The sequence below is a fragment of the Scleropages formosus genome, chromosome 4 (assembly GCF_900964775.1).
Source record: "Scleropages formosus chromosome 4, fSclFor1.1, whole genome shotgun sequence".
NCBI lineage: Eukaryota > Metazoa > Chordata > Actinopteri > Osteoglossiformes > Osteoglossidae > Scleropages > Scleropages formosus.
The window spans coordinates 38,509,198-38,532,650 of NC_041809.1; the positions used below are offsets into that span (position 1 = coordinate 38,509,198).

General features: G+C 46.7%; 1 protein-coding gene and 1 long non-coding RNA gene across 3 annotated transcripts; one reads left to right on the forward strand and one right to left on the reverse strand.

Annotated features, from left to right (window-relative positions):
* Positions 1-2,784: 2,784 nt before the first annotated feature.
* Positions 2,785-19,280, reverse strand: LOC108934201 (retinal guanylyl cyclase 2-like). Of its 2 annotated transcripts, XM_018751755.2 has the most exons (20): positions 19,215-19,280; positions 14,157-14,985; positions 13,577-13,878; positions 13,090-13,444; positions 12,767-12,851; positions 12,336-12,432; positions 11,297-11,434; positions 11,090-11,170; positions 10,766-10,942; positions 10,170-10,326; positions 9,744-9,893; positions 8,317-8,465; positions 7,866-8,029; positions 7,221-7,413; positions 5,964-6,138; positions 5,653-5,751; positions 5,233-5,327; positions 4,525-4,610; positions 4,352-4,437; positions 2,785-4,116 (listed from the first exon to the last, which is right to left on the reverse strand). In XM_018751755.2, exons 2-19 carry the CDS (start codon positions 14,899-14,901, stop codon positions 4,353-4,355), a joined length of 3,333 nt encoding a protein of 1,110 aa, XP_018607271.2. In that variant the 5' UTR covers positions 14,902-14,985; positions 19,215-19,280; the 3' UTR covers positions 2,785-4,116; position 4,352. The 2 variants fall into 2 exon arrangements, with proteins under 2 accessions (XP_018607271.2, XP_018607272.1); XM_018751756.1 differs by lacking the exons at positions 2,785-4,116; positions 4,352-4,437; positions 4,525-4,610; ... (1 more) ...; positions 5,653-5,751; positions 19,215-19,280 and adding an exon at positions 5,792-5,866 and having other exon boundaries at positions 14,157-14,227.
* LOC108934110 (uncharacterized) lies at positions 18,675-22,221 on the forward strand. The gene is made up of 4 exons (XR_001966106.1): positions 18,675-18,750; positions 20,647-20,725; positions 21,584-21,857; positions 21,946-22,221. It is a non-coding gene; the product is annotated as an uncharacterized LOC108934110 (long non-coding RNA).
* The last annotated feature ends 1,232 nt before the right edge of the window (positions 22,222-23,453 follow it).

Below are 23,453 nucleotides of genomic sequence, written 5' to 3' on the forward strand. Positions count from 1 at the left end.
GGGCGCAGGACGCCTCTTCAGCGATTGCATAAAAACAATTGGACAATTCGTGAGAATGGCACCGAAAACAGCCAATCGCTCTCCGAAAGGGAACCTTTGAGTGGGCATATGCCGTGTGACTGGGCGGGCAAAACACGCTCGTGATGTAAACAAAACGCCGCCGCTGTGGGTGTGAGAGCCGTTCGGCGGCGCCCAACTCTAAGTCAGCTCTTCAAGTCTCATAAAATTATCGTAAATTCACTCGTCTTCACCGAGCTGCCGTAGACTACGTATTCTCGAAAGCGTGGCACGAACACGTCGAATAAGAATATCTAGAACAAAGTTTGAAATCTTAAGAAAAATTATACTTTTCTAAAAGAGACTATATAGTTTCGTTTAAAAATTAACCTTTGCAGCAAGATTACAGCATAATTAAATTAAAGCGCAGTACTTGACTCGTTTTGTTTTTGCAATCAATTGTGATACTGACAGTAAATAACTATTAGCATTACAAATCCTTCGCGATATTACATATAATATATAATTGAACCCTATGTTGATGTTAAAGTTGGTTCTGAAGCTTACATTTGTTTTCATGCGATCTGACGCATTTTGATTTCTGACAGTCTATTTTATTATCTTTTTGAAGCGTAAAGAGTTGCTACAGTATTTACAGTGAAAGGAAAAGATTTCGTAACGCCACACACACAACACTTTCAAACTTCCGGGAGACATATATGTATTATGTGGAAATGAGAATCGCTTTCAAATGTCTCTTTACAAAGCGACACCGTTTCGAAGTAGCGCTCCGCACGTGAGCGGCGTCACGGAGCGCGAGACGAGCGCGGGAGCGACTTCGCTCTATAATAAACGCATAAAATATAGATCAAATTTGAAATGTAAAACGTATCGCTGTCGTGTCGTATATTCCGGCGTGTACGAAATGGGCATTTTCCCCACAAATGGCAGCTACTGTCATACGTTCACAAATTTGCTTTCAGATCAATTGATCTTCCTACGAGCCAAAGCAAAGGCTACTAATCATTAATTATTAATGGCACAAAATTCACTCACTATATTATTATTAGCGGCAAAAGTTGTTCCAAGTTAAAGTACCGCACTGCAATCAGGATCGATTCTCTTCTGCTGCGTGTGCAGTTTTTTATGCGGGGAGTCATCGGCCAAAAGGTCTGGAACGCTGGAGTACAATGTGAATGTAGTAAAAATGGAGTACAGCGGGGTATACTGGAGTACAGTGTCCCCCTCTAGTGGCCCACACTGCTCACTGCACTAAACTTGAAACCACCAAGAACTTTGATGACTCGACATATTGAAAAAGTAGCACCGGAATATTTTATTGAACACCAGTCTTGGAAGTAAATGTTAAGATTTAGCGCTGAAAGTTTCACTAGTGCTTTTCAGGAATATTACACTCTCTGTCTTCTATTCTTCATTTCCTCGAGAAAACTATTCCTTCGTTACGACGTTACGCACCTGCGTGAATGACCTTTGAACCTTTTGAAGGAATGAACAAAAAGGGAAACAACGAGAATTTTGTACCTATGTGTCTACCGACCGACAGCAAAACGGCGCCGAGTGAGGAGCACGTTCCGCGTGTTTAGTTCACACCGGTAAATGGGAGGAGGCCCGAAAGCTCTCGGAAGGACCTGCGGGCCTGCTGCGGTTCCGCTTGTTCCGTTCCCACAGTCCTCAGCCCTCCTCGGCTGCTTCTCCTGCGCGAAGGAGCGTTGATACGGACAGCCGGTGCACGAGCTTCCTACTGGCGACACTGCGATGATGGAATAAGACGGATGAGGATGGTGACGACGATGATGATGATGACGATGATGACAACAACGACGACATGCGAGCCAATAGTCAGCGGCAACACTAATCTGTGGCCTGGTGATGAGCAGGTTTTCAGAGATTTTAATCTGGTTAGCGATGACCTCCCCAGTGCCCGTCCTTCTTAAAGGTGGACTCGCACGGATAATCCGGATGGATGGGCAGCATTGAGGTCGCGGAGCCATCTGGTAAAAAGCTGCTCTCGGCCACAAGGGAGCGCCGTGGCCCCCGAGGAGTGTCGTCTCTGCGTACAGTTCCAAAAATGTGTCAGAACATCGTTTTGTCCGTTTGATCTCCTCGTGACCCCCCTCGCCCCGCAACATATCAAGAAGGATAAAAAAAAAAAAAGACCATTACCATGTATACATCGCCTCCTATGGTATTTTTAAATGTTTCCGCATTTATTAATTTTACTGATCCTTTTCTTCAAAGCAACTTACAAAGTTAAGCTACTTCATAAGTATTTACCCATTTATACAGCTGGAGAAATTTTAGGGTTTAGTACCTTTTTCTAGCACACTACAGCTGGAGGTGAGATTCAAACCTGTGACCTCCAGGTGCCAAGGCAGCCACTTCAACCACCACACCACCAACTCTTTTCTTTCCCAACCACTGAAGAAGGTTTTGTCACTGCGATATTTCTCTTAGTATCATTTGCCTCTGTTTATTTCCCCTTATTGTACAGCTGCGTCCTTCACATTGGCTTTTCAGGCATTTACTGGTAAACATCCATTGTAAGAAAATGAAATATTGTGCCCTCAGTGACTCTGTGGGACTGGTCAGATGTACAACTGTGCAATTATACAACCTCTTCTTGCACTGCTTACAGGACTTTTGCTGCACTCGCTGTAAAGTGTACAGAAACAAAGTCAGTCTTTGTACGTTACAGTTTTCCAGCAGAGATGATGCAGCTACACGACGTGGTTTAATCCAGAAGTACGAAACTCCCAGTCAGTTGACACCAACCGCGGAAGCCTACGGGTTTTAAGATGCAGCTACACTTTACCGTGGAAAGGGCAAATGTTTTCCACTGCTTGCTGGACTGGACTGGACTGTGACTAAAAAGGGGAAAGGAGGACTTTATTCCAATTTTCTTTAGTCAATATAAAACCGATGGGTACAGTTTCACTACATGTTCCACTCTGGGTTTAAGCAGCCTGTTTATTATAAGTAGAACAATCTACTTTAAAACTATTACCATTGTTATGGCAATAATAATCTTCCTAAAATCTTGTGGCTTATTGTGCCAACAATAAACTAGGAACAGGAAAAGAAAAACTTTGTGAAACCAGCAGCAATTTCTAGTATTTTGGGGAAGAATGATCTTCGTAGCCTCCTTCAGAAAAGTAGTTCTGAGCCGAACTAGAAACAAATCATTATCAGTACGTACCTGTTTTGGTTCACAATAGTACATTTCAGAAAAACTGTGAGAGATAAATAAAATAAAACAAATAAATACATATTGAAAAATACTAATGATTTCACTAACATGGCATGACTATTCATTTTATTTCTACTTCCTGTTCTTTTTTCCTGTCCCAAAATCCCAGATAGTGTAACATGCCCTGTGTCATCAGTACCTTATTCTGTACTCAAGCCCAAGCCAGAAGGTCTGAAGCAGGAGTGCAGACGAGGTGCACTAATGAGAAACACCCAAAGCTCTCCTTTGTGGTGAGAACATGTGCTCCTCAAGCACCTTGTCTCGCCCACAAGGAGCGGTGCTGCAGAGCCTCTACAGAAGTGCTAAGTATCCTGAACACCGGGGTAGGAGCAGTGGTGTAGTGCCGCCTGCCAAAGGACCTAAAGTTTGACCATTGGTCATTGGCCATCGTTTCAAGCTGAAAACTGCTGGTTTCTTTTCTAGATGGAAGGAGAGAGACAACAGGTTCGAGGAGCACAGCTGCATGCTGCTGGATCTTTAGAAATTCATGAGGGATTTCAACTCACAAAGTGCTTCTCACTGAACAGAATTCCTGAGTTCAACGTTGTCCATGTCCAGAACATGTCCTTCCCATCTGCCACGCTTTGATATATAAAGAGCACTAATGCCCCGCATTTCACTCCTATCTCCTTTTCCAGGGAATGCTTTTGAGTAACAAGATCCATGCAGTGCCCCACTGGCTCCCCTCCCGCATTCCCTGGGTGCAGCAGTGTCCCTGGGGGTCCCGCTGCTCCTTCACACTGAACACTGGCGCCCCACTCAGGGAGGGGGTGTTAGCGGTGGCACATCGTCATGGTTCCCTCGTCAACATGTGTGGAGTCCCATCTTCGCGTTCCTTGCTCAAAATCCTTCTACAGCCAAGAAGACAAAAACTGGTTAGGAGAGGACAGTGTCAGTGGGCGTCACTATGATCAGCACCTGCTACGTCTTCTGAAGGAGTGTCAAGAGGTCTCTTTGCGAAAAACAAGCACTGAAAGCACCTTTTACATTTGTCATGTTGCCGGAGAACTGATGCGAAGAGGCCTTTCACCATCTCAAGAGGGTCTCTACCAGGCCATGTGCTTTACCTTTCACACATGACATTACCTTAGTTCTTCTTTGCTATTTGCTTTTCTGCTTTGCGCCGCTTGTACTGGGCAATTTCCTCCATCTGAAGACCATGAGCCAATTCTCTGCAAAATGCATTGGAGAAGCACCATGAAGAAGGCAAACACAGACAACAAGGAGCGAGCTGACACAGGTTCACTGGCCTCCCTTACCCTGGTTTGAGCTCTGGTGGCACTGGCAGCGGTTTGGTGAAGTTGTCCTTACCCACGAGCCAGTACGTTTCCTCCATGCCTTTCCCCTGCGGAGAAGGAGAGCGATGGATCACGGCAGAGGATCCGAGGGGCTCACTCTGACTTAGTCCTCATGGGTACGAGTGTGAACATTTTCCTGTACGTACATCAGTACACGTGTACGCAGAGGCGGCAATGTGATGAGAGTCGAATGTGATGACACTGTGCCAAGTGTTCATTCATCTCAGCGTCACTAAACTGAACCATATGGTCTTCAAAGAGGACTGTAACAGCATCACAGTTTGTCACAATACATTACAGGTTATGAACCCAGAACCCAGTGGAGCGCATGCACATGCACGCACGCACACACACCTGCGCATGTCATGTGATAAAAGTAGGAAAAAGCTATTGAAAATGGATCTATGTCTTTTCACCTATGACTCCTTGTCCTATGGCCCTCAATATATCCCAAAAGAGTATCGTAACACTGAGGAAGGCAGTGAGCGCAGAATCTTCCACCCAGTGTCTCAAACGATGTACAGGAGCCCGTTTGTCAGACTTGGTATTTTCACATCAGTCCTTTCATACAGTTAAAATGATGGGCGTGAGAGCACCTGTACTCCAAACACACTAAAATTTTCAGTGACGTGGAACGTGTTCCCATGTTTGGGGGATTTCTGATCAAACCTTGAGCTCTGTTCGTCCCCTAAGCTGAACCTTGTACCCCTCCTTGAGCTCCAGCAGGATTCTAACAGTACTGTGGCTCACATGGATGCGGTACGCTGCAAAACACAAAGAGCACAGTTACTTTCATACCTTTACCGTGTTCAGCACCACCCCCCCATTTTTCATGTACAACACAGTAGAGCACAAGTGAATGTATAATTTAAGACATATTTACTGTACTGTACACGGCAGGCTCTACCCATCTACGCTATTATGAAATTCATCATTGCCACGGCTCCTCTAATACTGACACGTTGCAGGGTGACTATGACTGGTGTGTTCATGGGTTTTTTGGGTCCCACCCCACCCCACCCCCCGGGTTCCATGGTAACAACAGCTAAAGCCCGACTCCTGACCACTCCCATGGAGAATGAAACTCACGCATTCCTGTGGACTCCATCCGAGAGGCGGTGTTCACTGTGTCTCCAAACAGACAGTACCTGGGCATGGTCAGTCCCACCACCCCGGCCACACATGGACCTGGAGCCCAAACACAGCTGTGAGAGATGCTTTTAGTTCCCGCTGCTGTGCTCATTGTACGGCCGCTAGTCCGCCGTGCGCTGAATCACATTCCTGGAGTATTTTCCCCACATAACTGCAGATTTAAGGAACAATTCACTAGACTTTCATAATCTTGAGAGCTCAGTTTCTCCAGAGTGCAGAAAAAGGGGAGAGAGCGGCAGGGTGCTAACCCGTGTGCAGACCGATGCGGATGCGGACTGGAACGTCAGGCATGTGCCTCATCTTGAAGGTGCCGACCGCACTCAGAATGTCCAGAGCCATGTTGGCAATCTCTGCGGTGTGGCGGTCCCCGTTGGGAACCGGAAGGCCCGATGCAACCATGTAAGCATCCCCAATGGTCTCCACCTGGACGAGGAGCAAAGAGAAACAGTTTTGCACACTGAACAAGGGACAAAGGGGACCCATTCACTGAAGTGGATACTGGACAAAGTGGAAGTGTCTGATGGAATCAATTTCTTGTTTACTGAGGCACCTATTTAGAGGGTAATAATAGAATTTTATCTTCGATACTTTACTTATGTGTCACAAATATGATAATGGGGGCACATGATCCAGTAGTGGATAGAGCTGCAACCTTTGGTTCAAAAGGTGACAAGTTTTCAGCGAGCGCTGAGTAGTGCCTGGCTTCAGAACAAGTGTGTTAAGGTGAGTATTGTAACATCCCACCAGGGCTTGGGAGATAGAACATGAAAGGTACAGGGACTTTACTAGGCCTCAGCATACTGTATCTCAGCAGAGAAACTGGACAGAATACACACACTGAGCAAAGCTGTGGAATACACAGAAAGAAGTACGTGGGGGTCGACAATGACAGCACACATCCGAAACTCACATCCTAGCGACAAACTGGAACACACAATGAACAGCTACGCAAATCTTTACTACAATGACAGCAAATACCATTAAACATGGTACAAACCATGCTGAACTTGAGCAGAAATGCATGTGTCTGTAGTTCTGGGTATGTCAATGTGGCATAAGTAATGTAGTGGTAAGACTTGACCCCCCCCCCCCCCCCCCCGGGCTCAGGTCGCAGGTTCAAACCCCCCTCTTGCTATTGTACCCTTGAGTGAAGTCCTTACCCTAAAGTGGTGCACTAAAAATTACCTCAGCAAATAAAAAGGTAAATCATGGTGAGCAGTTTAACCTGCTTTTTTATCAACAGTTAAAAAAATAATTGGTACAAATAGTGAGTATCAAGTCAGCATAGACCAAGAACCCTGTGGAATGTGTCCAGCTCATTGTTGCTGAATTCATGCTATTCTGGAGGCAAAAGGAGTCTCCCCCAGTACTCTAGGCAGGTGTGCCTAATAATGCCTGCAGATTGTATCTGGACCATCGATCAATAACTGTTAAGGGAAATGATGAGCTAAGGCTCCAGGTAACACTAACAGATGGCAGGTGGTGATGTAATTTTGAGGTGGTACCTTGTAGACGTCGTGGTTCCCAATAACAGCGTCAAATAGAGTGTAGAGGTCATTAAGGAGATCCACCACTTCAATGGGCTCGCTGTTGGCTGAGATCGTGGTGAAGCCCACAATGTCACTGAAGTACAGAGTGACGTTGTCAAAGTACTCCGGCTCCACGGTGGAACCTAACTTCAAGGCTTCTGCCACGGACCTGGAAGAGGACGACTAGATTGTTCGTAGCTGCTGTCAAGGATCGTAAGCAAGGCAAGCAGTGCGCATATCTGTTGTTCTGTGATTGTAAATGATGGTACAGTAGCAGTGAAAAACTTGGATACACTTGGGCAACCTGGGCAATACTTGCATGGGACAAACTGGACAGAAGAGTCGATATAGTTGTATATAGTTAAAATGACAATAAAGCGACCCGAGCCAAAGGGCCTACGTCTGTGGGAACTGCTGCCCAAGACATCGGCTCATTTCCCTCCAACCGAACTGAATGGCACGAAAAGAGAGGTTCCAGCAAGTCTACTGAAGATGTTGTACTGCTTCGTGTGTTTGGCTAAGAATGTGTTTATTGTTGCTGTGCAAATTTGAGTGTTTCTTGCTTATTCTAACATGTTTTGTGTATTTATAATGCATTTCTTATATTTAGCTGCAACGAACGGGGGCAGCATCTGAGTGAGCAGCTTCTCAGTCTTCTGCTTCTCGATCTCCAGCTCCTCCGTCCTCTCTCGGATCAGCTCCTCCAGATTGCTCGAGTACTGCTCCAGCATCCTCAGCATGGAGTCGATGATGTTTGTCTTCTTCCCCTTGTTGATGTTTTTGAACTGAGAGAGATTCGGTGCACAAGGAGTCTCTTAATGGGCGTGCTCATGCAACGTATTTAATGACATATTTCTGATATGGCTGCCCCAGACCAAGAGCGGAATGAAACCACAAAGAGACACATGCCATTTGGTATGAATGAGTGAAATACAGGTGCACATAGAAACAGTCAGTATTTCACATTTGCAGATTCACTGTACACCAGAAAGCAGTAGGATGGAAAGGGAAATCCTACAGGCTGGCACAAGGCAAAAAAAAAAAAAAAATGGGAAGAGCTCAGGGTATGAACCTGATCGAAGATCTCGTCGAAGGTGGGCCTCTTTTCTGGTTGCTCAGTCCAACACTGCTTCATCAGCTGGATGCACTCCATGGGTGCGTGGTCCAGGGACACAACGGGCCGACACATTGGCGGGGGCCTTCGGACCTTCTGGACAATTTCTGCAAGACAGGCGAGAGAGCGGCTTTGCACCCAACAGCACTACAGCGCGGACGCAAACACAGGCGCATTACTCATGCACTCACGTAAATAATAAATGCATATTTCACTGAAGAGGGTTTGAAGAATAGGTTGGGATGTTATGAGAAACCTCAGTTCCACGAAGCTGAACACCATTAATCCATGAAAGCACATGCTGCGATGTAAATGTTGGTAGATATGTTGGTAGTTAGCTAGAGTCTTTATCTAACACAACTTACATTGTGGCCCACTCTGGCTGCTGGTTATCTTAGTGGAACAGTTGAGGTTACGTGCTGTGCTCAAGGGTGGTGGTGGTGGTAATAATAATAATAATAATAATAATAAATTATTATTATTAATGAGTGGGGGGCGCGGTGGCACAGTGGGTTGGACTGGGTCCTGCTCTCCGGTGGGTCTGGGGTTCGAATCCCGCTTGGGGTGCCTTGCGACGGACTGGCGTCCCGTCCTGGGTGTGTCCCCTCCCAGCCTTACGCCCTGTGTTGCCGGGTTAGGCTCCGGTTCCCCATGACCCCGTATGGGGCGGGTGTGTGTGTGTGAGAGAGTTATTATTATTATTAGTAGTATGTACATTTTAGCAGGGGGTGCGGTGGCGCAGTGGGTTGGACCACAGTCCTACTCTCCGGTGGGTCTGGGGTTCGAGTCCCGCTTGGGGTGCCTTGTGACGGACTGGCGTCCCGTCCTGGGTGCGTCCCCTTCCCCCTTACGCCCTGTGTTGCCGGGTAGGCTCCGGTTCCCCGTGACCCCGTAAGGGACGAGCGGTTCTGAATGTGTGTGTGTGTGTGTGTGTGTGTGTGTGTGTGTGTGTGTGTGTGTGTGTGTGTACATTTTAGCTGACATCTTTGTCCAAGGTGACTTACGATGTTCCATACACTACACTGAGCTACTTACATACCCATCCATACAACAACAGTAATGTAACCCATACACACACTGTTGGCAGTTTCATTATTTCACCTGAAACACACCGATCTGGACTTTGGGAGGAAACCAAAGCACCTGGCGTAAACTCACCGCAGCGGTGTGAGACACCCACTGAGCGCTACCCACTAAGCCGTTGTACTAATAGGAGTAAAAGGAAAGACTGGGCCTCAAACCAGTGCACTCAAGGTTACCTCAACATCTGCTAGTCAATGCTAGTTACTTAGTTAGTTAGTTAGCTAGCTAGTCATTAGTGCTGCTATGAGTTAGTGACTGCAGACGATTATGTCATTTGTCTTGTACTGGCAAGGGAGTCATACCTTCAGCAGACTGGTCCAGCATGCAGAAGGGTGACCCCCGCATCACCACCTCTTGCATGATGATGGAGAAGCTGTACACATCGCCCTGCATTGAGCCATGCAGTCCTGGGCAGGGACCCCTCAGGACCTCTGGAGCTGTCCACAGCAGCTCTGAAAGACAGTACATGAGCTCTGCCTGAGTCCGCGGGCAGAGGCTTTACACACATGTGGACTTTGCCATGACAGATCCGAGTTGTGGTCTCCCTCTCTCTCTCTCTCCCCCCCCCCCCCCCCCCCTCGCTCACACACACACACACAACTACAGTGAGGGAAACAAAGACTAGAGACACACAACCAGAAACAGACACACTTGTGCATAAATGCACAAACATGGAAGCACATGTGTATCCCTGAGGGTCAGAGGAGAGGAGCTGGTGAACAACTGACCCTCTGCAGGGGGCTCCACGTACGGAAATCTCTGTGCCTCCAGCACTTCATTGTAGCCGTAGTCTGTGACCTTGAGCACAAAGCGGCCATCCACCACGCAGTTGCGGGACTTGAGCCGCCCATGGCACACAGTCCTGTGGTGCAGGTACTTCATGCCCTGTCCATCCAGGAAGGGAGCAAAAGCTCAGGTTACCAGCAGACACTGGGACTGCTGTGTGAGGTCACAGAGTGATCAGTGTGGTCTGTCAACATCACGTGTTTAGTCAGCATCGTCCTTTAGACAGACAACATGTAAGCCATTTATTTCAAAGTTCTCATTCATTCTACAGTAGTTTTATTTGTGTTGGTTGGAAGCCTGAAATTTTTGCCATAAGCTAACAGCTGTCTATAAAATAAGAAAATGGACCAAATGAACCATTATCTGACACAGCTATCTATTCTGGCGACAGTTAAGGGTCCCCGGCAAACAGCAGCGGGTTTTGACATTGACCTTTGAGCAGCGACATCTAGACCCTGTAAACAGAGTCCAGGTCTGTGACACCCTTATCTCGGTTCTGCAAAGTCCTCATAGAAAACTGTCCCAAGGTGCAGGTCACCTTGATGAGGTCTAGAAGCAGCGAGGACTTGAACATCCAGTCTAGTTTGACATCCTCATTGCGCAGCAGATCCTCCAAGCTTCCTCGCGAGCAGAACTCAGTCACGATGGCGAAGACACCACAGTCGTGGAAGAAGCCAAGGAATGGGTTCACGTTCTCGTGCCGCATGTCTTTCATCTGCAAGCACAGGACTCACGTGACATCCACCCCTTCATGCGCCATCATTAAGACAAGTGTGCTTACATATTTCTAGCTTTGTATTTAACTTTAGTCCAACGCTGCTACATCTGTCACTAAATCTGTTTCAGGAGTGCAAATACCAACCAGTTCAAACACGTCGCTGGTTTTGGGGTAAATTGCACCAAAATTTCCAGATGGGAGTCTTTTCAACCACGCCCAATCTCCCTGGAAGAGCAGGATTTGTCATTAAACAAGCATTAGTCACGGTGACTTTGTGGTGTACTGTATGCAACAGTGTCAATGGGAGACCAGTGGACGGAGCCCCGTTTGGAACCCTGCGTGGGTTCTCACCTCGTAAACGGCCACGTTGGAGTTCTCGTGTGTGGCGGGAGCGAGGCTGGCTGTGGAGTACGGCGATTTGAGGCTGTGCTCTGTATCGGAGGCACTTCTGCCGATCTCACTTGCCTTGCTTTCATCAAAACTCAGTTTCTGCACAAAGATTTACATGCATTTTGGTTTAAGATAAACTCCTCAGCAGCAAGAGTCACAGTACAAAGCTGGCTGCTTACTTCACATACGACAGTTCATATACAAACATTCACGGCACATAAACACACAGCGCCTTCTTCATGCTGTCCTCTACGTGCCAATGCTGCCACATCACTGTGTGTCACCTCTGTCACCTCACATGGAAGAATTTCTTACATAACCTTAGGTTTGTGAAAGTGTTACCAATACTGGGTTTAAGTGTAAAACAACTAAAATCTCGTGTTGAGCATGTATAAACACACAATACTTATGGAAAGTGCTCCACGTAGGGGCAACTGATAGCATAGTCACAGGTTCGAATCCCACCTCCAGCTGTAGTACCCTTGATCTAGGTACTTACCCTACATTGCTCCAGTATAATTACCCAGCTGTATAAATGGGTAAATAGTTGTTAAGTAGCTTAACATTGTAAGTCATTTTGGAGAAAAGCATCAGATACATGAATAAATATGTGTTAAATGTAGACCTAAAACAGATAGTGCCTGTTTTTGTTTTATGATGTGCCCCCCCCCCACACACACACACAACTAGAGTAGTCAGAGGACATGGCACAAACACTATCGAACTGGTGGAATCAATCTACTGCGCTTTGGAGAGAAGTGCCTGCTAAAAGAATAAATGTAAAAGTAAATTTATTTAGGATTTTAGTCCTGGATACTTGTTTTACTCAATAAGGACCAATAAGCTTCAGTGCCAACTTCTGTGTTGAAACTTGCTTTACTTAGTATTTTGTATTGAAGTTTGATCAAAATTTAGAGAATTCAACTTCCATGTCAACTCTTCTGACATCTCAGCTCCCTGTTCTTCAGGTATTTCCCCCCAATGTTCCATACTAACTTACCTTATTGCTGAGGGAAGGATTGATGAAGGTGACATCTGCTAGGGTTAGAAGAATTTTATTGGGGCCCTTAACCATCCGGATTTGGCTAATACGTCTCCTGGAGATGATAAGCAGAGAAGAGAAAAGGTTGAGAAAATCCTCTATGGAAATATTTTAAGACAAATTCTGGAAGTTTTCTTCATCTGTTTAGCAAGAATGTAGCAACTTCACTAGAGCCAACTGCATGAAAAATCCTTAAATATCATTCTTTTTGTAAGCAGTTGTCTATACTATAATTTCTAGAAGGTGGAAGTCAGTGCTCTTTGCCATCTTCATTGTAAGGTGCACACAAGTGGGCACCATGACTTCAATTTTCACTCAACAAAATGTATCCCCCCCATCTATCAAGCAACGAGAAACATAAGATGGAAATCATTACTGTGTATTGTTACCTTATAAAGTAAGAAAGTCCAAAAGAGAAGAAAATGATCAAGAATGCAGACAGAAATATGGTCACAACAAGGAAGGGGTCGACACCTGGAAAACATGGAAGAAAGAGACAAAGGATACACATAACCTACGAAAATGCCAGATTTTAAAAGTATTAATCCAGGCTCCAGGCACATGGGCTTGTTTGCGCCTCTCCTGCGTTTGCTTTTCCTTTGTTGCTTTTATCGATAGACACCCCGTCTCCCTGTTGCTAAAAGTGTGCTCTCCATCTATGAGCCCTGCCCCCAGTGTCCCTAGCTGTATCAGAGCTCCATCCCCTCCTCACCTCCAGAACAGATGGTGCCGTGGCTGAACCAACAGCTGGAGTCAGCCCTGGGGGAGATGCCGTTAGGGAAGTGGATGGGCCGGCCAAAGTACCTCACCATCCCAACTTCCATGTCCACGAGATGGGTGGGGTGCAACTCCCAGGAGAGCCCGTCCGTGTCCAGCACCACATAGTCCAGCAGCCCGACACCAGAGCCGTTGGTGCGGAAGTGCTGGCTGAACCCATAGAAGGACAGGAGGTCCGTGTGGCGTGCCAGATTGCCCCCAGAGAGCCATGAACCTGAGTCCCGCACCCTTTGCATTGCATTGGCCATGAAAAGTATGGAGCTGTAGATAGTGCCAAAAAGTGGCGAAACCTACAACCGGGACGTTGGGGTAAAAAACACACACAAAATTGGTTATGACTTAATGGTTATGACCCAAGACTTATAGTCATTTCTAACCAAATGCAGCCAGGAAACGGAGGCTCTTCCTTCCTTTCGACTTACTTGTAGAGGGTCGATGTTTCTGGGCACCTCCCCATGGTCCATGGCCTCCTGGAAGGCCTGAAAGAAAGACTTCTCTTTGGAGTCCACAGTGACAGTGAGCACGGCGTCGTAGGCACGGCGAAGTTTGGTGTTTTTGGCCAATGCTGGGTAGCTCACGTTCCGGTAGGGGAGGCTGTACAGCAGTGTGTCATACGGCACAAACACCAGGGAGCCCTCTGTCATCTGCATGTCCTGTGCTGTCTCCAGCAGCAGCTTCTGCGTCTGGCCACCAATGAGGGCGGAATGCATGCAGAGGATGATCACTGTGGCAGGGAGAAAGACGCAAGTCGTACCCAGCATCATCAGCATCACCTTCCCCTTCGTTGTACGGATCGCACCTGTTCAGAGGGCTGGGTGGGTGTTCTCTGGAGCAAGGAAATTACTCTTTCAATGAGTTAAACATACACAGATACTCCTCAAAACCTGACTTTAAACCTGAAGAGTTAAAAAACACAAGTCCTACTTGACTTTGCCTCTCTTTAGGCAGTAGCACTAGTGAAATGCACCAATGCTGACGTGTGTGGATGAGGTTAGTACTCACTGCGAAGGTCCTCCACATTCTTCACTTTGGCTAGTGTGCGCCGTAAGCGGGATGGGTCGTCACTGGTCGTCGCCACGATGCCTACAGGAAATCCGTGCGCGCGCAGTGCATTGGCCACTTTGTTGGCCGTCTCCACCCAGCTCTCCTCTTCTGACGAGATGACACCTACGTGCGCCCAACGGAAGTGCTGCATGAATCTGAGCAGCACCCATGAGGGCGAGGGGACCGTGCGAGCGAAGGTGGGGTGGCTGCGAAGGTTGTCCAGTTCATGGCTGATGCAGGCCCAGGAGAACACAGCTTTGTTCCAGCTCTTGCCCAGCAAGGAGGCGGCTTCACAGTAGCCGGGGTTGGCAGGTCCTACAAAGGCAGATACCCGCGAATGGTAACCCAGGAAGCCACTGAGAGCCCTGGAAGTCTGGCAGTCCTCCTCAAGGACAACATACTCAAAGGTGGTGCCCAGAGATAGTGAGCCGTCCCTGTTGATCCTGTTCACAGCTACCTGTGCTGCTGTCCAGGGCAGCGCCTTGGCAAAAACAGGGTCACATGACCAAGGCCCCACCACACCAACTTTGAACACGGTCGCCTGGGTCCTATTGGGAAAGCAGAGCGCTGCTAGCAGGAAGCAAAAGAGCCAGGCTTGGAGGCACAGGCGAGGAAATTTGTGTTCCGTCGTGTCAGGAAGTGTCAGTCCGCCCGCCGTCCATTGCTGCAATAAACAGTGGAACGGGCAAAGGTGCCGTTGCATTGCAGAATGCCTCCACGTATGCGTGCAGACACCCCTACTCGCTATCCCTTAGACTCCGTTGCTCCTCCGGCACCCATCGGCAGCCTGGGAAATGACAAAGTGAGCGAGACGGTCAGAGATGCTTAATCCACCAACTGGCAGAGGATCTCGTTCATTTGTCACAAAACACCAGCGATGAGAATACATTCAAGCCTGGATTCAGGGAGGATTTGGGAATACGTAATGGAAAAAAGCGGTGTAAAAATAATGCTCTTGCTTGATTAATTTCCTTACATGGGCATTTCTCCTCACATCATTCCTGCTGGTCTACACACAATGTCTCTTCTATCCATAACAAATCCTGTAGCACCTTCATTTCCTCGGACTAGTCCCTTATTTACACAGGTCTCCAGTTTGCATAAAAATGTGTTCACATACAAATACAAAACAACAAACAAACGCCAGCTTAGCTGTTCATAAACCACCTCACCCCTGAGAGCAAATGCGGTTTTTGTGATATAGAACGATTTCACAGCACAGTTTTCATTGTCTACATGTGACAGTGGTGGCTCAATGATCCCACACAACATTCAAGAAGGAATTTAAGCTGATTTAAGAAAAACTCTGAGTCAATGAGTGAGTGAGCGAGAGAGAGAGAGAGAGAGAGAGAGAGAAAGAGCAAAAAAGGGTTATTTAATTTCTGTTCACTTACACTAATATGTGTCTGGTTGAAAAATGTTTTTCCTGGATGCTTTATTTACATTTATTCATTTAGCAGACACTTTTTGACATAAATCTCATAGAAAATACAATGTGTTCATTACATTAGGAAAAAGAGACATAGCTGCAGATGTGTGATTCTTAAGTAGTTACTTTCACCATATGAACCAATGTTCATCACACGAGTAGCTGCGTAAAACTCAGCAATATCAACAATTCCTGATCACCTTCCTACTATTTTTTTTTGAGACACAAACATTTACGTTACATTACAGTAGTAGCTGCGTAAAGGTGTATTCGGGAATGATCATAAAGTTATGGTGCATGAACTTAAGAGATCATGGGCGAAGTGAGTGTGGAAGAGATGAGTTCTCAGACCCTTCTTAAATGTGAAGAGAATTTCAGTAGTTCTGAGTGAGAGAGGGGAGGTCGTTCCACCACAACGGAGCCAGAACCGAGAACCTCCGTGCTTTACCTTTCATGTGCGAGACCACCAAGCACCAAGCGAAGGGGTCTGGCTGGGGTGTAGCGGTTCATCAAGTCTTGTAGATATCGGGGAGCAGTTCTACTGATGTATTTGTACACAATAACCAGGGTCTTGGATTTGATCCGGGCAGCTATAGGAAGCCAGTGCAGAGAAACGAGTAGAGGAGATATGTGGGAACGCTTTGGCAAATCAAACACAACTCGTGCAGCAGCAGCTTTCTGTATCAGCTGTAGAGGTTTAATGGCAGTAGCGGGAAGGCCAGACAGGAGAGAGTTGCAGTATCCAGACGGGATGTCACCATGTCCTGGACAAGTAGTTGGGCAGAGTCAGTTGTGAGGTAAGGACGGATCCTGCGGATGTTATGCAGGATGTATCTGCAGGTCGGGGTTGTGGCTTCGATTTGCTGAGAGAAAGATAGACTTGAGTCAATTATCACTCCCAGACTCTTAGCCGAGGAGGTAGGCGAAATGAGCGAGTTGTCCAGTTTGATCGATAGATGGTGACAGGAGGACAGACCAGCTGGGAGGTGAAGAATCTCTGTTTTGGAGAGGGTGAGTTGGAGGTGGTGATCAGACATCCATGCAGAGATGTTGACAGGCAGGCAGGCAGCGATGTGTGCGGAAATGTCTGATGCTTCAGGTGGAAAGGAGAGGAAGAGCTGGGTATCATCAGCGTAGCAGTGGTATTTGAATCCATGGTGGGCAATGACCGGCCTGAGGGAGGAGGTGTAGATTGAGAAGAGTCAGATAGGTAGGACTCAAACCATTTTAGTGCCGCTCCTTTGATCCCAAGCTGACTAAGAGAGGAGAGTAGAATCCGGTGGTTGACAGCGTCAAATGCTGCAGACAGATCGAGGAGGATGAGGACCGAGGAGAGGGAGGAGGCTCTAGCAGCTTGGAGAGCATCAGACACCGCCAGAAGGGCCGTCTCCGTGGAGTGACCAACTTTGAATCCAGACTGATATCAACTGAGGAGATGGTTCCGGGTGAGGAAATCAGACAGTTTATCACAGCCCGCCCGCTCTAGAGTTTTAGACAGGAAGGAGAGGAGGGAGACTGGCCTGTAGTTTACCAGAAACCTTTGTATTTGTTTTACACAGACCTGTGCAGGCTCCTTACAGGACTGGGCATATGGGAAAAAAAGCAAAGTATGAAGTCAGAATTATTTTAATAAATCTGAATTTTAAGTCATCTTGGACAAAGGCATCGATTAAACAACTGTTACTAATACCTAAGCCATTTTGACAAAAAGCATCTGCTAAATGAATAAATGTTATTTCAAATAACAGACCACACCTATCAGACTGAAAGATGTATGAAATATCTTCTGTATTCACTCAATCACTTCTTTGAATAAAATTTCTAAAATAACTATCCTGCTTCAGTTAAACAGTTCCAACAATAAATGCAATTTTAAAATATTTTCAAACTATAATCTAAAAACATCACTTAAAGGGACTTTTGTTTAATATTAGTATAACACTGTATGTATTTTGGGGTCTCAGTAAGTGGCACCATTATGTTAAAATAATACACACTTACCTGCATATAAAAAGCCTGGGTTAACTATTTTAACATGAAAACACCCCAGACAAATATTTGCAATAAAAAATACCGCATATGAAGCAATGTATAAAATAATATTGTGTACTGTAGCTCAGAAAACATTAAATGCTAGAAATGTTAAACTGCAAAAAATGAGTAAACACTGAAAACACCAAATATTCATGTCTGTAACACCTGCAATAAAAAATGATAGAAATAAGGGTAAATAATGGGTAATGCTTTAACAGCTGTAGTTAGATAAAATAAAGGTGTTATGGCACAATAATAATATAAATCTGAGCATAACTAGTTTTGACAAGTGTTCAAATCTTTAATCTGCAGTGGATTATCTAAATATGGCAGCGGCGTACACACTGTAATCCCTGTGAGCTGTACATCGACTTCATCTCAGGAAAGTTCAGGCCCTAATTGGGCCTCGACGCTGTTCTTCCTCGTACAGATGCTCAAGAAATTCTCTTGACATCGCAAAAAAAAAAGCCATTTGTGTTCAAGGTGTGTGATGAGTATGAGGTGTGATCGTGCAATGATTATGTTGCGTGTGATGAGTGTGATGAATATGATGAACGTGGTCACGTCTATAAAGAGTGTGATGAGCGTAATGAGTGTGAGGTGTGTGGGGAATATCACGAGTGTGACGGATGTGATGAGTGTGAGGACTGTGGGGAGTGTGATGAGTACGAGGTGTGATCGTGCAATGATTATGTTGCGTGTGATGAGTGTGATGAATATGATGAACGTGGTCACGTCTATAAAGAGTGTGTGATAAGCGTAATGAGTGTGAGGGGAATATCAGGAGTGTGAGGACTGCGAGGTGTGATGAGTGCAAAGATTATGCTGAGTGTGATGAGTGAGATGAATCATGTGATGAACGTGATGAGCGCGAGGTGTGTGAGAAGTATTACGGGTATGATGACTGACTAGGGGGCGAGTGCGATGACTACGATGATGAGTGCGATGAGTGTGTCCGGTCACTCCCCCCACCGCCGGTCATCTGATGCGTCTCAGTTTCAGAGCCGATTTTTGAAGGACTCGGGTCGGGACGGGACGGGACGGGTCGGACTGGAGTCGGTCGATTTTGCCGCCGGATCCAGTAACTTAGTAAGTTTATATATATATATTATTATCTATACTGACTGTATTTATTAAATGAAAACATGATGATGAACGTTATGAACGTTGTGAGTGACGCTCGCGCCGCTCGGGAGCAGATCATCATACGAGTCGAGTGATGCATCGTCATCATGTGATGAATCATGTGTGTTTATAATACAGCACTTAGTGTGTAAAACACACACACGCACAGGCACAACAGGCTGTGTGTACGGATGACAATAAAACACTGAAGTTAAATTTCGCTTCAGTGACACAAACTTAGGCGTCGTGTCCTTTTCCTTACTGCCTTTTTTTCCGTTTCATGATCATACGAGTTCCGCGCGTAAGAAGGAACATTTGGGTCTAATGATCAATCGGGGGTACACTATAGATTAAAAACCGATAGAACCCCCCCCCCCCCAAAAAAAAACCCAAAAAACCAAGTAGTGCCGTTCGTTCTGTTCACTCACCGTCGTCGTCAGCCGGAGCGCCGCTCTCCTCCTGAGGCGAAGGAACGAGGAGTCAGGAGGACCGACAATAAACAGCTCATTTCCCGCGGAATTTCGAGAAGAAAAGTGAGGAAGGCGGGAAAAAGGCATTTCAGGTACAGCCGCCGCGAGGAGCGACGGTGAGCAGATGAAGGGAAAGTGCGCGCGGAGCTGAGAACCAGAACGCGCTCGAGACGATTAATCCCCTCAAAGTGACACGGCGCGAGGCGCGAGGCGCGCGCGCGCACGACGGGGCCCCTGGCAGCTGCCTGGTGGCGCGTGGATCACCGGGCGATTAAGCGCTTCCTAATCAATCCCGTCCCAGCGGCCTCTCCGAGTATCGAGTACGGAGGTATCCGGCACTATCTATAGATCGATCGATCTATCTATCTATCTATCTATCGATACACCGACTCACTGCTGCAAACTGCCTACACTCCGCAGCCCATCACGTCCGCGTCCACGTGCTGTCCCGTGTATTTATTTACTGCCCTCCACTCCGTTCAGTGTTGCATCGCCACGATCTGATCTCCAGAGAAACGACGTTTCGTTCCACTCACTGTATATACGAGCAATTTATAATAGAGGAATGACAGTAAAAACTACTTGAACTTGATCGATCGGCTGTCCATCATTTTTGCACCGCACACCTTACATTTATTCACTGACTTAGCATACGCGGCTTTTTCTCCAAACCAAAGCGACTTACAACAAATACTGTAAGTGTTACTATCACACACCTTTATTATAAGGCTTATATTCACCGTGGTGACTTACGCTGCTAGATACACTACTTACACTGGGTCACTCATCCATACATCAGTGGAACACACACTCACTCACTCACTCACTCACTGGCTGGAACCACTTATCCCAAGTGGGGTCACGGCAAACCGGAGCCTAACCCGGCAACACGTGGCGCAGGACTGGAGGTGGAGGGGACACACCCAGGACGGGACGCCAGTCCATCGCAAGGCACCCCAAGCGGGACTCGAACCCCAGACCCGCCAGAGGGCAGGACCCGGTCGAGCCCCCCAAAGTACTGTACTGTACTGTACTGTGCTATTAGTGTTACTTGGGTGCTGAGGAGACGGAGAAAAGGAACTTACTCGAAAACATTTATGTCTCTATTCATTGTGTTATTAAAAGTTCATTCCACACACAGCTATGGGAATGTTTTTAATCCCAGCTCCTTGAGCCTATTTTCCCCTCTGCTGCCGAATGAGAAATGTAAGTTCTGTAGGATATAAATAGTGTCCAACGGGATGGTTAGCCAAAATATGCTGGCAAGAAAAACATGTTAATGTAAAAAACATACAGTGTGATCCAATGAAGAAAAGGCAACATTTGACTTTGAGATGAAAGTAAGTTGCACTTATTAACTATAGTAAAACGTGGGTTCGGGGCCCTGCAGGGACCGGGCTGTGTATCGCAGGCAGCCGGAGGACAAAGACAGTGCAAGTTGTTACCGAGACTGCAGCAGAGCGGCACAGGTGAGCGATGGGTTCAAGGCGCTGCTACCTGGACACAAGGTGAGGTCTGACCCACCCCGATTGGGTCTCAGCGCCGGAATGGTGCGATGCCCGACGACGTGACTCACGGTGAGCCCCGGGTGCACGAGCACATACAAAAACGGGGTCCGCGTGAAACGGCACGCAGCATTTTCCCGCTCCCGGTGTCGGGGGGTTCAGTTTTAGCCTTAGAAACAACAGGGGTGCGCGAAGGTCCGAGTTGCCGGTGCGTGACGACCTTGCCTAAGAAAAGGCCGGAAATGCCTTCGCGCGATCGCGTTCCCAGAGGGAGGGATAACTTGCGAGTTACAACAACTCGATGTAACGTTACGGGAACGGTGCAGCTCCTCTGACTCCGTGCGACACGATTTTTTCGGAACGCTGGCTTATGTCAGAAAGGGTGAAGACGTAGACAGGAAAACACAGTAAACGTACTCTTAGGTCAGAGTACGAGTGTCATACGTGGAAAGGCTAAATGTTAAAATATATGGTGATGGGAGACATGAACTTTCAACCAGCCACAGATTTGTAAAGAGGACCACATTGTTTATGGCCAGTGGGGTCTGAATGTCACACAGCCCACAAGGACACATTGCTGAGGTGGTGGTGGTTCCTTTGCAAGTGGTACTTGGAGTCATTGCTGTGCTAAAAAAAGAGTTTTAATATAGAAAATTCTTTATGTTCATAGACTTCACAATATGTACGTGATACATGTGGTGCAGAGAATAAGTTCTAAGGCTGTGATGGTGCTGAGCTGTAACACCTTTCCACGTAGTGTGTCCCCCCGATGGTGTGCACACCTCGTAGTCCTTACCCACTTTTCCACGTGATCCTTTCCAGCATCACTTGGTGCTCTTGAGTATACCAGCTTCTTGCAGTCCTTGCCCAGAATCACCTCCCGCTCCCACTGCCAACCGCCTGTCGAAGTTAGGGTCACGGCGGTCCGGAGCCCATCCCGGAAGCACGGCGCACTTGACCAGTCACGGTGCACCCTCAACGGGATACCAGTCCACGTGAGGCAGCACAATGACCTCCTCGATGGCTCCGATTCCGCACCCAAGATCAGCCCGTCCATTGAGAGGGCCCTACTTGCAGTGTCAGAAGTTCTCCAGAGGTGCCTCCCGTTCCTCAGTCCTCCGCCTACAAGACCTGGCGGTAGCACGTGACACCACCGAAAAATGCGCCATGTTTTTCCTCTCTAGACCGGCTTGGAATCGAAGGATCAGCACCTAAATGGTTGTCGTCTTACCTCTGTGGTACATCGTCCGTCTTCCCTCCAGTCTCTCAACTGATGTCATGCAAACCACGGTCCCTGTAGCTCCGCTCATCTCCATCTATACTGCTTCCCTGCTTCCCCTAACTTTGAGAGTCGCACGTCAAGATCTATTCATATGTTGTAAAATGGATTTTTGTATAACCCGAGTTGAATATATTGCAACTGATATGCTTTCTCATTTCATGCAGACCTTATAGCAAAGCTTAAAGCTAACTGAATAAACCAGACTGTAGGCAAGTTAATTCATTCCGTATTCGAGTTCATTGAGTCAGAAATGAACAAGGAACACCGTAGGCAAGATGAATGCACTTGTTTTCTACCTCTTGTTTTTTTCAGCTGTATTCAACTGCTGGCAAAAAATTAATGTCTTGATGCTGAAAGTTCCACTCACAAAGGCTAAACCTCACACTTCTCTGGAGTCGCCTGGGTGGTTTTCGAAAAAATTAATTTTGGTTGCAGTCTTACAATAATCCTCCTGGGGTACCGGAGACTTGGTCTGATATGGTACTACATCACATCAGCCCATTTATCATACCGTAATTATAACTGTAAAAAGATTGCAATGACAGCTACCTGGAGCTGCCTTTGTAGAGTTTTTCCTCTTTCCCTCCTAAATCTCTGCCAAATCTGGTGCGGTCACTGTTCCGATTCCATCATCTTGCCCTGGCACTTTGGCAGCGGGAACCAGGGTGGCCCCTGTGGGCCGCTGGGAAATTGTGGGAGCGACTGCTAGGAAATGAAGCGATGCTCCAGTGAAGAAAAAATTCACTGGAAATACTTGGAGAGCAAATACGAGACGCCTTCAATTTACCCCCTTTTCTCCTTTGACCGTTGATATTTCTTACGGAAGGAGAATCAAATCCCCTCCAGTGCAAAAACAGATAAAAGCCTTGAGGGGCTCCAGCTGTTAGTCTGCAGTGTCAGGTGGAACTAAAGTAAGGGCGATACTGCGGTATCTTAAGACAGAACTTGACCTTGAAAGATGTTCATGCAGCCAACGCACCACTCAGTTCTACGAAGCACTCGTTTGTGTACACTACACTTCTTCTTATAGTATCGTACAGAAAAAAGTCAAGCTACTGTGATATTGTCTGGGCTCAGTACTACGGGTGTTTGGTATGTTTCTCATGGAATAACAAGTCTAAAAAACCCAGAGAGAGTACTCAGGGCAACGGTTACTCAAATCACATTTGAATGTCGAGCGATTATAAAAACAAGTGCTGTATCAAAATACAAATTTTTCATTGCACATTCGAGGGGGAAGTGCTCTTTTCCTCTCTAAAATCTTTACTTATTTGAGCAAACACTTGAGAAACATTACACAGGGAACGCAAACCGTGGAAGAGTACAACTTTTGAAATCAATAAGAAGTCGAACATTATGAAGCAGTGGATGCAGAGTATGAATCATCGCGTTACTTTCAGCGCTTCACTG

What these genes read in the sequence shown, in the direction of transcription:
- LOC108934201 (XM_018751755.2), bottom strand. Translation starts at nt 14,901, where the DNA reads ATGCAACGGCACCTTTGCCCGTTCCACTGTTTATTGCAGCAATGGACG. An exon ending in ATCCTTCCCTCAGCAATAAG is followed by an intron (nt 11,435 to 12,335) that starts GTAAGTTAGTAT and finishes ATCTTTGTGCAG; the next exon opens with AAACTGAGTTTTGATGAAAG. An exon ending in GCTGGACCAGTCTGCTGAAG is followed by an intron (nt 8,466 to 9,743) that starts GTATGACTCCCT and finishes CCTGTCTTGCAG; the next exon opens with AAATTGTCCAGAAGGTCCGA.